Below are 13,043 nucleotides of genomic sequence, written 5' to 3' on the forward strand. Positions count from 1 at the left end.
GATGATTGCTGGTTTGCTCTTCTGGATGCTTCTTAGCTTTGTCCACTCTTCTGGGAAGCCGTACTGATGGCAGCAATATTCTACTTCTCTCACTTTCAAAACACCGGCCCTAGAAGGGATGTTACGGTGGGGCAGGAAGGCGGGGCAGGGCAGGGCAGGGGCAGGGTGGGGGGTGCTAAAAACCGGAATATGGTTAATTGCAGGTAAGTAAACAATTTAATTAATAAAACGACTTTTGTAGCGTGCCCTGCATCGCAAAATGCGATGCAGTGCGTGCCATATTCTGGTTTTTAGCACTCCCCACCCTGCCCCTCCCCCGCCCCGCCTTTCTGCCCCACCGGAACTCCCTACACGGGCTGTGGCTGCAAAACACTAAGGCAAATGATGTCTTCTGGGGGTGCTGATTATCTCTGGGGGCTCTGGGTTTGCTTTTTAGATAGTGTGCAATGTTTACACAATCAGATGTCTCCTTTCTGCTTTTTTGTGTTATCAGCTTCCCTGAACCTCCGCAGCTCTAATACAGATAATATTATTGTTTTTCAGGACTCTTGCAACATCAGAACATCAGGAAGGCGAGACCTCCTTTCCATCTATTGGAAACCCAAAACAGGTGCTACAAATCATGTAACGTTTTGCACAGTTGAGTCTAATTTGAAAGCATTATGTTTTATTGTTTGAGAGTTGGGTTTGCTAATCGCAAGTTAAAGCTCACAATTTTATTGGCACAATTCCAAATGTCCATTTTTTATGCCATCTCAAAGCCACATACTGCGAAGCGGAACCATGGCCCCAGAGCATGCCCCGGGTGCTGCGGAGGGTTTGAGAATCCTTGGAGACCATTGAAAATATGTTATTGGTTCCCTTGACTCCATAGTTCCACACGTAAGTTGTTCTTGTCCTTTTTGCACATATCATTACAGTCCTTGCCATAGGAGAAATCTACAACAAAGGGGACCTGCTAGGTATTTTGCAGTGCTTTCATGTTTCTGGACTGAGGATTTCTTTGCACTTCAGCAACGGTTTCTGGGCAGGATCAGCAGCAGAGGGAAAGTGCAGAGGAACATACTCAGGAGAGCAATGAGGAGCAAGGAGTTCTCCACACTAAGGATTCCAGGGGCTGTATTACACAAAGTGCCCTGTGGGTGCAATGCGTGTTTGCGCCCACTTTGGGCTCCTCCGGTGCACTTTGGCATTACAGAAGCGCCGCAGATGCTTGTGCAGCCCCTACAGTAATACTGAAATCACTGGCCCACATACAGAGCCAGTGCTTTCTCAAGAGGGTGCCTCCTCATTAGCATGTGGTGTGGCCCCAGGCAAATCAGGCAATCCCTGTGCCTTTGCACCTGTGCTGTATTATAGACGCAGGTGCAGAGTCAAAGAAGCTGAGTGCGCCCCCTTATAGCAGCTCTCTGTGAGGGGAAAAGGGGGTCCTATGGATCCCCCAGACATCCCCTTGCAGGTGGGTGCAGTCACTCCCTGCACCCGCCTGCAAGGGGATCTATAATACCCTTTAAAAGTGCTGGCAGCTTGCCACCTGCACAGTGAAACACAGAGTGGTTGCTTCAAAGCTGCTCTGTTTTTCACCTGTAAGTCATGCCACCTGGACAGTGCAAGTTCACAGCTGCCCTGGGGGCAGCACATTCTTTGTAATAGAGTACACTTTCCCTGTTTGGGCCCGGCGCACCTGTTTTAAGGTGTGCCGGGTGCAAACAGGAAAAGGGCGCCCTATACATATCCGAGTCCCTGGTCTCCACGCTAGTCCATTGTGTGGAACTTCTTCACAATCCATCCATGAGAGAAAAAACTCTCATCAAAATATGTGACATACACATGTTACCAGAAAAAGCTCAAAAGAGGAAGCAGTGCTAAATATAGTTTTGGAACGTCATCAATACACAAGTATCTTAAAACTTGGCATCAATGTCCTTTAACCCGAGAAAAAGGAAGAGATGCTCAGAAGGGACCTCTAAGTTGGCCTCCTCAGTACAGCATGCCATCCCTCCTGGCAAGAGATTGCCACAACATATTCTTCTGAAGGCGGATGAGAGTGGTTGACATTTTTCAAGAATTGACAAAATAGAGTTTATATGGAGTCAAAGTTTATACTTTGTGGAAAACGTAATTTTCTTCTATTAAAATGTTCCATATAGGTGTCTACTGGCATCATATTCAATTTTAGTGGTTGGGTCGTTTATATTAAACTCAACTTTATTTAGAAATGAACCCTCCAACTTAACAATGTAGCTTTTTCACTCCTACCATGTATGTATGTTAGTCTATATGTATATGGCAGAGTGCAAATCTAGCAAAATGCAGCGGAGTGCAATACATGGTCAAACACAAGCATAAAGTCAATGAGTAATAGGAAAGGAAGCTGGGTTGTAACATGTGGACCAGTATTGCATTATGATATAATTTTCTTCAGAGGCGAGTCATTTACGCTTTATTGAATTAAAGCAGTGTTGGGGGTGGCCCTGATGGATACAGGGATGTTATTCTAGATTCTGGGTGCATAGATGGCAAATACCTGATGTATTTTTTTTATTCCCTTTTTACACTTCTTAGTCTGCATACTGATGGTGCCCAGGCCTGTGGGTGTGCAGAGAACCACCAGAGATGGTGGTCACTCTAAAATAAGAGGGGTGCTGTCCGTGATGGATTTGTAAATGGTGCAGATGTTTTTGAAGAAGGTATATATGTGTGTATATATATGTGTTTATATGTATATATGTGTGCATATATATGTGTGTATATATGTATATGTGTATATATAAATGTGTGTGTATATATATGTATATGTGTATATATGTATATGTGTATATATATGTGTGTATATATATGTATGTGTGTATATATATGTGTGTCTGTATATATAAGTGTGTGTGTGTATATATATATGTGTATCTGTGTGTGCATATATTTGTGTGTATGTATACATGTGTGTGTATATATATATATATATATATATATATATATAAGTATATATATATGTTCATGTAAATCTCCTTCGCAAAAAAGAGCAGAAACCCATGTGGAGGATTAAAAAGCGCACTTTAATAAGAAAAAGTCTTTGGTGAATGCATTTCGGCAATGTTAGCCTTCGTCAGCGCCCCTCTCCGACCTCTTCTTGTGCTGTGGCGTAGGCAACCCTGCTTCGAAGTAGATGTAAAGAACCTTGCTCCGCCCCCTGATGTCATGGAGCACACCTGTGTGGTCCTGTGAAGCCGGACCCCAAGTCCCAGAATGCCTCTGTATGGTGCAAGCCAGGTAGGAAAATGCTCGACGGGGTGACACTGCCGGAGTGGAAATCAAACGCAGGCACAGTCGTGAAGCCAGTTGGGAGGTAAGGCAATTTCAAAGTCCAGTGCCCCCTCGAGTCCCCCACATATGAACGCAGCAACCTCTCCGCCTGGAAACTATGCACGGAGGTTGACTCAGTGGTCCCGGTCGCCCAATTGGAAATATAAATACCTCCAAACCGCTGTATATCCAGGCGTCCTGGCGGGTACAAGACGTATGTGTAACCACATCCAATGTTCAAGCGCTCGGCAGAGCAAACCAGACTGTCCTGACCTCTTGTGCTGCGGGGTCTTCTGTAATGCGCGCTGGCAGTCGCATAAAAATGTTCATGTAAATCTCCTTCGCAAAAAAGAGCAGAAACCCATGTGGAGGATTAAAAAGCGCACTTTAATAAGAAAAAGTCTTTGGTGAATGCATTTCGGCAATGTTAGCCTTCGTCAGCGCCCCTCTCCGACCTCTTCTTGTGCTGTGGCGTAAGCAACCCTGCTTCGAAGTAGATGTAAAGAACCTTGCTCCGCCCCCTGATGTCATGGAGCACACCTGTGTGGTCCTGTGAAGCCGGACCCCAAGTCCCAGAATGCCTCTGTATGGTGCAAGCCAGGTAGGAAAATGCTCGACGGGGTGACACTGCCGGAGTGGAAATCGAACGCAGGCACAGTCGTGAAGCCAGTTGGGAGGTAAGGCAATTTCAAAGTCCAGTGCCCCCTCGAGTCCCCCACATATATATATATATGTGATCAAGCGCTCTGTGAAGCGCGAAACGCGTCGTGATGACTTTGGGAGCATTACCTGCTAAATAAATTACTTCTGCACTGAATCTTGGGTTCAAGTCCGTTTTTGCCAGCAGACTGAAATCTCTGTGCCTTACCGGATTATTCCTGGAATATATATATATATATATATACAATCGACTCTCTGCACTTCCATCCGGCAAACAGAGACACGAACCCAACGGTATGAGCCAGATCTTAATTTATTATAATCCTCAAGACTGACGTGTTTCGGATACCTTGTATCCTTGCTCACAGGTCAACATGTTTTATATATGTTTGTGTCATAGTGATGCCACCACGTGATTAGTTAACATAAAAGATATACTGGCGCCACTTTTTCTTGCAAAGAAGTCTGTTTTCTGAATATGCAAGGTCAATACACATGTTGTTCGCATAAAATAAGCATCGAATTCATATAACTACATAAATGCATGTAATACAAATTACATTTCACGATCCAACCAAATTCTACTTCCTTTATAACGAAGTTAAAACTTGATTTATAAATATGTTGTGTCGCAGTTTATATTGAAAATAAATTAGGCTTAAATACATATTTGTTAATAGTAAAAAACATGTTACATATATAAATATATGAATGAAAACATGAAAATGCCAATATTATTAAGCCTTTAACTGTGCAAAGGTTGCAAAGATTACATGTAAACAGTACATTGTGCAAAATCATGCCTAAATAAATTCAAATCCTTCTACTTAGGTTTCCTGCTTAAATGCATAGGGGAGGAAGTATTATGATTGATCCAAATGTGCAATAATGCCAAAAAAAGTGTTGTATGCCTATAATGTGCAACTATGTTCAAAACTAACTCATATAAAGTGCTATTGCATCACAATATTATCTATAAATCTAAAAACCACAAAGGTATCTTAGTTTAAACCCTGATAAAAAACTTGAAGGGTAGAGGGTAAAACATAAAACCCTGCGGCCTGGATACTAACGCAGTTCATTGAAATATATACAACAAGGCTAATTCATTTATCATTGTCTACTTGCTAATGCGATAGATTACCGAAAGTGATAGAGGTCCTCACTATTGTTGAGGCCATTAGGCATTTTGCTGTCTAACTCCAATATCATTTGGGACTCTAATTTCCTCAACATTCTTTCCCTATCTCCTCCTCTACGGAGTTTGGGAATAGCCACCACGACAAAGTATTTCAGACAACTGAGATTGTTATTATGCACTTGTTTAAAATGACGATCCACCGGATACGTAGAATCATTATTGACGATGGCTCGCAAGTGCTACAAAATTCTGTTGTGCACCTGTAGCTTGGTGCTTCCCACATATCTTAGGCCACAGGTGCACGTCAGAACATAAACTGCGAACTCAGTTTTACAGTTAAAACTACCCTTAATTAAAACTTCCTCCGGGCTAAAAGGAGCCTAATAAGAGGTAGTGTTTTCTCTGAACTTACATGCTCTGCAAGAGGAACACCTAGTAAACCCTTGCTTAGCTGCTGCTAGTTCGGGATTAATCTTAACTATTAGTGTTGTCATCGATGGGCCTTTCCTGTATGCAATCGTAGGCTGTGGAGGAAGGTTAGGAGCTAATACCACATCAGTCATAATTATTGGCCAAATACAACTAATAATAGACCTGATTTATCTTTCCTGTTTATTGAAAGAGGTTATTAGTCTCGGCACATTCTCAACAGTTTCAAGATTTTCTGTATTGCTTGAGTTAGACAAAAGGAAGTCTCTAGATATAATACTGATTTTATTAACTGCTTCTGTTAATATATAAATATATATATATATATATATATATATATATTCAATCTTGCCAAACTTGTCCGGTTTAAAGAAGGCGCTGACACCATGAATCTGAATCCAAACTCGATTTATTAGATCAGTATCTGCTCAGACGCGTTTCGGCGTTGCCGCCTTGTTCACTATGTTGCCGCGGTCGCCAGTAGGTATATATAGTTAGGATTGTTTTCCATAGGGAGATCGCAACATTCTATTGGGAATAACTTTGGCGCCGGTTGAGGAATCTTCCTGAATTTTTCCTTAACTTTGCCTCGCGACGCTCCGGTCCTTCCCTGAAAGTTTGGGGGGGATTTGTCAAGCGGGGATAAAATGGGGGTCCCAAAACGTGTTTTCCCCATGTTAATTTCCATAGGGCGGTCGGTCTCACTTTTAGCCCGAACGGCTGAATGGATTTCCACCAAACTTGGCAAAATTGTAGGGACTGGTAGCCCGATGTGCCTTGCTATGTCTCAAGATATGTGCTCCAGTGGATTTTGAGTAATTTAGGTTAAACATTTTTTTTATATATCTATGGCGCGTACGGTACGCGTACCTCTAGTGCGCGAGCTGCATTCTGATTGGCTGCCAATGTCTGTCAACACTCCAAAACAGAAACTGTTGGCAGCCATCTTGTGCCTCGGTAGACTGAGGCACAGGAAAGCAGAAAAACAAACGTGTAGAACTCAAAAAGGGGGCAGGGTAGAAGCATCCTGACCCCCTAGGCCTGCTCAGGGGGTCCCACAAGGACCCCCAAGGACGGTGCGCGTACCTCATTTTTTTACAAGAAAAAAACAAAAAGATTCGGGGGCCTTGTAGAAACACTCTGACCCCCCTACGGCTGTTCAGGTGGTCCCATACGGATATTACCATATATAAATGTTATCCGCTAATAGAATTAGCATTTAAAAAACCTTGCGAGTTCACTGAAAAAAACAAAGGTTTCAGCCCTTATATAGTTAGGAATTAGCATTTAAAAAACCTTTGAAATTCACTGAAAAAAACATAATTTCACACCAGTTATAGGTAGGAATTAGCATTTTAAAAACCTATTAAATTCACTGAGAAAACCATAGGTTTGACACCAGTTAGTTAGCTAAACATTTTACTCATACACACACACACCCCACACACATACCCCCACATACACACACCACAACACCCACCCCTCCCACACACACCCCCACACATACCTCACACACCCACACCTCCACCCACACCCAAACACCCCACACACCCACACACACACCTTACACACCCACACCCCCACCTACACACCCCACACACCCCTACACACCTCACTCCCCCCCCACACACACACCTCACAGACACACCCCACACATCCCCCACACACACCTCACCCCTCCCCCACACACCTCTGACACACACCCCCCACACACACACACACCACACACACACCTCTCTCACACACACACACACTCCTCACACACACACACACCCCTACACACACACCCACATACACACCCCCCACACACACCCACGCATCCTACACACACACACACACACCCCACACACATACCCCCCCACACACACACACCCCCACCCCCCCACACACACACCACACACACACTTAATATTTGTTTTCTTTTTTTTAAGGGGGTGCCCCACACACATACCCCCACACACACACCCCACCCCCCCCCCCACATATATCCCCCACACATACCTTATACACCCACACCTCCACCCACACACCCACACCCATACCCCTACCTACACCCACACACCCCACACACCCCCACCCACACACACCTCACTCCCCCCCACACACACACACACCTCAGACACACCCCACACATTCCCCACACACACCTAACCCCTTCCCCACACACCTCTGACACACACACCACACACACCTCACACACACACACACACACACACACCCACACACTCCTCTCACACACACACACCCACACAACCTTGCAAATTCACTGAAAAAACCATAGGTTTCAGGCATCAGTGATGTCATCAGTGATGTCATTTGAGATGTCATCAGTGATGTCACTGACCATGTCATGAATGATCTAATATGTGACATCATCAGCAGTGGATTGCGGGTGCGCGATATATACTTAGTACAACTAACTATATAGGAGCAATTTCAATGGTTTTGTATGAGTAAAATGTCCAGCTAACTATAACACCACTAAAACTTATAGTTTTTTGAGTGAATTTCAAAGCTTTTGTTAAAGCTAATTCCTAACTATATAACTCCTGAAACCTATGGTTTTTTCAGTGAATTTCAAAGGTTTTTTTAAATGCTAATTCCTAACTATATAAGGCCTGAAACCTATTGTTTTTTCAGTGAATTTCAAAGGTTTTTTAAAATGCGAATTCCTAACTATATAAGGCCTGAAATCTATGGTTTTTTTCAGTGAATATAGATATAGATATATTCACTGAAAAAACCATAGGGATCAGTGAGGTCATTTGATATGTTATCAGTGATGTCACTGACCATGTCATGAATGATGTAATATGTGACGTCATCAGCAGTGCATTGCGGGGGCGCGAGTTATAGTTAGCTGAACTAACTATAACGGGGGAATTTCTATGGTTTTGTACGAGTGAAATGTCCAACTAACTATAACGTCCCTGAAACCTATGGTTTTTCAGTGAATTTCTAAGGTTTTTTTAATGCTAACTTTTAACTATAACGTGCCTGAAACCTATGGTTTGTTCAGTGAATTTCAATGTTTTTTTAAATGCTAATTTCTAACTATAACGTGCCTGAAACTTATGGTTTTCTCAGTGAATTTCAATGGTTTTTTAATGCAAATTTTTAAATATGCCTACAAAGTTAGGACATGTTAAGAAAGAGGAAGAAAAGCACAGGAAGAAGCAAGCCAAATGCAGAAAGAGGCAACAGAAGTCCAGCAAGACAAAGACAAGTGCAGGAAGAAGCAAGAGATGTGCAGAAAGAACCAACAGAGGAGCACAAAGTCCTCCTGTGCCCCCAACTTCTTAGTGATAGGTACTGGTGGTGACTGACTCTGACTAACCAGGAACGGAGCCAGTGCTATGCTAAAAGACACTTAGAATGCAGTGAAAACTCCTACATACACTAGGGAACACTATGCTTTGGGGTACCCCTGTAATTAGCATGACCTCCTGTGTATTTGCCATGAGTTAGTGCCTGGGTCATTACATGGGTAGTGACGGGATGATTAGAGTGATGCAAGGGCAGTGCATGGCGATTGTATAACTGCTTGCATTTTGGCGGAGTGATTTGATAAGTACATGATGCTGGATGGCTGATTTGAGGAGTGAATGGGTAGTGACAGAGGGATTTCTGGAGTGCATGGGTACAACCTGGGTAATTGGGAGGAGTGAATCAGTACTGTGTAGGTGGTTAGAGGTCTGCATGGGTAGTGCACAGGGGATTGTAGCAGTGCATGTGTTAGTGCCTGGGTCATTCCAAGAGTACATGGGTACTGACTGGAAGATTAGAGTAGTGCAAGGAGAGTGCATGGTAAATTTACAAGTGCTTGGGTTTTGGTGGAGTGATTGGATAAGTACATTGTGGTGGCTGGGTGATTTCAAAGAGTGCATGGGTACTGACAGGGCGATGGCTGGACTGCATGGGTAGACGCTCAGAGGATTGTAGCAGTGCATGTGTAAATGCCTGGGTCATTGCATAAGAACATTGGTACTGATTGGATGATTAGAGTACTGCAAGCACAGTCCAGGGTAAAATTATAAGTGCCTGGGTTTTGGCGAAGTGATTGGATAAGTGCATGGTGCTCGCTGGGTGATTGGAGGAGTACATGGGTAGTGGCAGGGTGATGGCTGGACTGCATGGGTACTGCTCAGAGTATTGTAGCAGTGCATGAGTTAGTGCATGGGTCATTGCATGAGTGCATGGGTAGTGACTGGAAGTTTAGAATGCTGCAAGGAGAGTGCATGGTGAATTTATAAGTGCTTGGGTTTTGGCGGAGTGATTGCATAAGTACACTCATGTCACATCCGGTCCCGCCCCCTCCCTTTACTACTGTGCAAACACGCCCCCTGGCGGGTTTTAATTTGGGGGATTAATTCCCCTTGAATCCTGAGGGTCACTGGGTGCCAACTAGCCCACCAGGTACCTCCAGTAAGTGCCAGGGAGCTGCATTGCAGAGAGGTGGTCTGAGGCCACGCCCCTTTTTACACCTCTCTCCAACGCAACTCTGTGGCGCTTACTGGAAGTGGGTCCTATGCTCACTACGCCACTGGAGTCAAGCTATCCTGGCTGATGACGGCTGATAGCCAGAAACCTGTCGTAGGATGCTTGCTTCCGGTCCAGGGAAGACATGGCTTGGCAGTTCGGGCTGGACTGTTCCCATGAGGCTCAGGGTCAAGACTGATTTGCATATGGCCATGTCAGAATTGGACTGGCATGGTGAGTAAAATAATGGTGGATTACACCCTGATCTGTGACTGGGGGTGAATGTTTTGCCAATGTGCAACATTCCTTCCATCATCTTGTGTGCTTTGCTGTTCGCCCTATACGGGAAGGGTATGCCCAGGCGTGGGTCCTGTGCTCACTACGTCACTGTAGTCAAGCTATCCTGGCTGATGACGGCTGATAGCCAGAAACCGGTCCTAGGATGCTTGATTCTGGTCCAGGGAAGACATGGCTTGGCAGTTCGGGCTGGACTGTTCCCATGAGGCACAGGGTCAAGACTGATTTGCATATGGCCATGTCTGGACTGAGGTGGCGTGGTGAGCAAAATAATGATGGATTAAACCCAGATCTGTGACTAGGGGGTGAATGTTTTCCAATTTGCAACATTCTGTCCATCATCTTGTGTGTTTTGCTGTTCGCCCTATGATGGAAGGGTATACCCAGGCGTGGGTCCCGTGGTCACTACGCCACAGGAGTCAAGCTATCCCTACTGATGGCGGCTGATAGCCAGAAACCGGGTGGCATGGTGAGCAAAATAACGATGGATTAAACCCAGATCTGTGACTGAGGGTGAATGTTTTGTCAATGTACAACATTTCGTCCATCATTTTGTGTGTTTTGCTTACTGGAAGTACCTGGTGGGTTAGTTGGGCCCCAGGAACCCTCAGGATTCAAGGAGACTTAATTCCCCAGCTTAAAATGTGCCACAGGGCGCGTTTGTACTCTTGTCATATCAGGCCACACCCCCGGTGAATTGTAAATTGGGGGATTAAGTCCCCTTGAGTCCTGAGGGTCCCTGGGGACCAACTAGCCCACCAGCTACCTCCAGTAAGCACCACAAAGATGTGTTTCAGAGCGATGTAAAAAGGGGGGAAGGCCTTGGACCACCTCTCTGCAACACAGCTCCTTGGCGCTTTCTGGAGGTACCTGGTGGGCTAATTGGCCCTCGGGACCCTAGGTATTCAACGGGGCTTAATCACCCAACTTAAAACACGCCACAGGACCACCACTTTCTGGGGCTTTGAAAATAGAAGGAGTGCAGCCGCAGCCCCCGTCCTGGAGCCCTTGATGGCCCTGGGGCCCGCAACCCCACAAGGCCGGCTCATAAAATGTCCCTGGGTACCCACCCCTGGGACATTGCTGTTTGCTATGGCAGAGCGGGAGGTCGTAGAAAACCCTGCTTTACTTCTTTGAAGCAAGAGCAGGAAAACCTGCTCTCGCTTCAATGAAACAAAGCAGGATTGCTTTTGGGCAAGGGGAGCTGCATGTTAGCAGTTCCCCTTGCCCAAAAAGCAATGCCGGTTCCCGCAGGAGGTTACAAAAAGGGTAAACCCAGAATCACTGGGACCTGGGTACTAATCAGTATGCACAAAAGGGGATCCCAGTGTAATAGATCATTTGCATAGGGGAAACAACTTAAATCAAAACATTTTATAACAGACTATTTAAAGAAGTGAAAAGGCAAATCAATTGCAAACCAATGTTTTTGAATCACATTGGTAGAGGTAGTTGTTTACAAAAATCAATTTAGCAACATACATCTCAAAATTACTAGAACTGGTGCCCGGGAAAAAGGGAGGAAAGTGTCAGGTAGTTAGTGATGGGTAGGGTGGTTGGGGGGTAGTGAGAATAGATCACAAACAACTCTGGTATAGGAGTGCTTTTTATACCAAATAGACAGCATCTAAACTTTAGCAACAAAGAGTAGCCATACAAAACACATTGACATCACAGTTACTAAATCACTGTTGAATGATTGTTGGCCAGTTAACATAAAGTCGGCGTTTCAACCCCTTGTTTGTAGTTATTTGAACCCTTACTCCTGGGTCTTCATCAGGACTGGTGTGGTGTGGCCGGGACGGTAGGCACCATGGTTAGGTGTCGGGGAGGGGAGGGGGTAGCCTCCCACAGTCCAGTTGTTGAGAGAGGGGGAGGTTCCAGAGCTCTCCAAGAATTCAGGTCGGTGAAGGTGAGACGTCACAGTTTGTGCGTTCAAATATTGCACACAGGCATTGGTGATGCACTGGTCCTTATTACTGGGACTTCAGAATCTCTTTCAACTGAGTTAATCCGGGTAACAGAACAGAATCAATCTGTCTTGTATGAGGTATAAGCCTCACCTCACCTGGTAAACAGTCAGGTATATGAGACCCCACCCTCTCCGTCGGTGCAACAATCTTCTATGATTAGAGGAGTGGCAATATTAGTTAAAGATAATAGGGTTACAACAGGTCGGTGTCTAGCAAATAAAGATGGAGATGGGCCATGGCAGAATGTAGCTTTGGGGGGACTAAGTATACATTATGTGTTATATACGGATCCAATTTGGATGACACCTCTATCTTTGAGGAGTTAAATGTTGAATTAGCTTCATGGGGGGGCACCGCTGATTTTATGTGGAGATATGAATATTAATTTAACAATTTCAGCTTTACAGGGAGGACAACGGGGATATCATGGCCGCAAACCACGAGTGTTTAAAGCCTTGTATAATCTTGTAAATGATCATGGAATGATTGACTTATGGAGTGATTTAAATTCGATAGACCCCGGGTTTGCTTATTATTCTTATCCTCACAATAAATTTGCACACTTAGATTATTTTATTATATCTGCTTCTTTAGGGGGGTGTTGCAATTCAGATTCTACCGAGGATCACGTCTGATCATTCTCCGATTATATTGGCATTAAGTGTTACTACTCAGTGAACTATGTTATTCATTTTTAAGTGCTTATTCTATCATACATGGGTTTGTGTGAAGTTTTCTTAGGGAGAATTAGAGTTGGTGATTAG

General features: G+C 44.5%; 1 protein-coding gene across 1 annotated transcript in view; it reads left to right on the plus strand.

The window, feature by feature from the left end:
- LOC144825051 (uncharacterized) overlaps nt 1–13,043 on the plus strand; it is a 284,399-nt gene that overhangs the window by 137,306 nt on the left and 134,050 nt on the right. The window contains exon 3 of the mRNA XM_078683960.1: nt 544–610. Coding sequence (XP_078540086.1) covers nt 544–610 — 67 coding nt within the window. The remainder of the gene's footprint in view (nt 1–543; nt 611–13,043) is intronic.

The sequence above is a fragment of the Lissotriton helveticus genome, chromosome 3_1, assembly GCF_964261635.1.
Source record: "Lissotriton helveticus chromosome 3_1, aLisHel1.1, whole genome shotgun sequence".
NCBI lineage: Eukaryota > Metazoa > Chordata > Amphibia > Caudata > Salamandridae > Lissotriton > Lissotriton helveticus.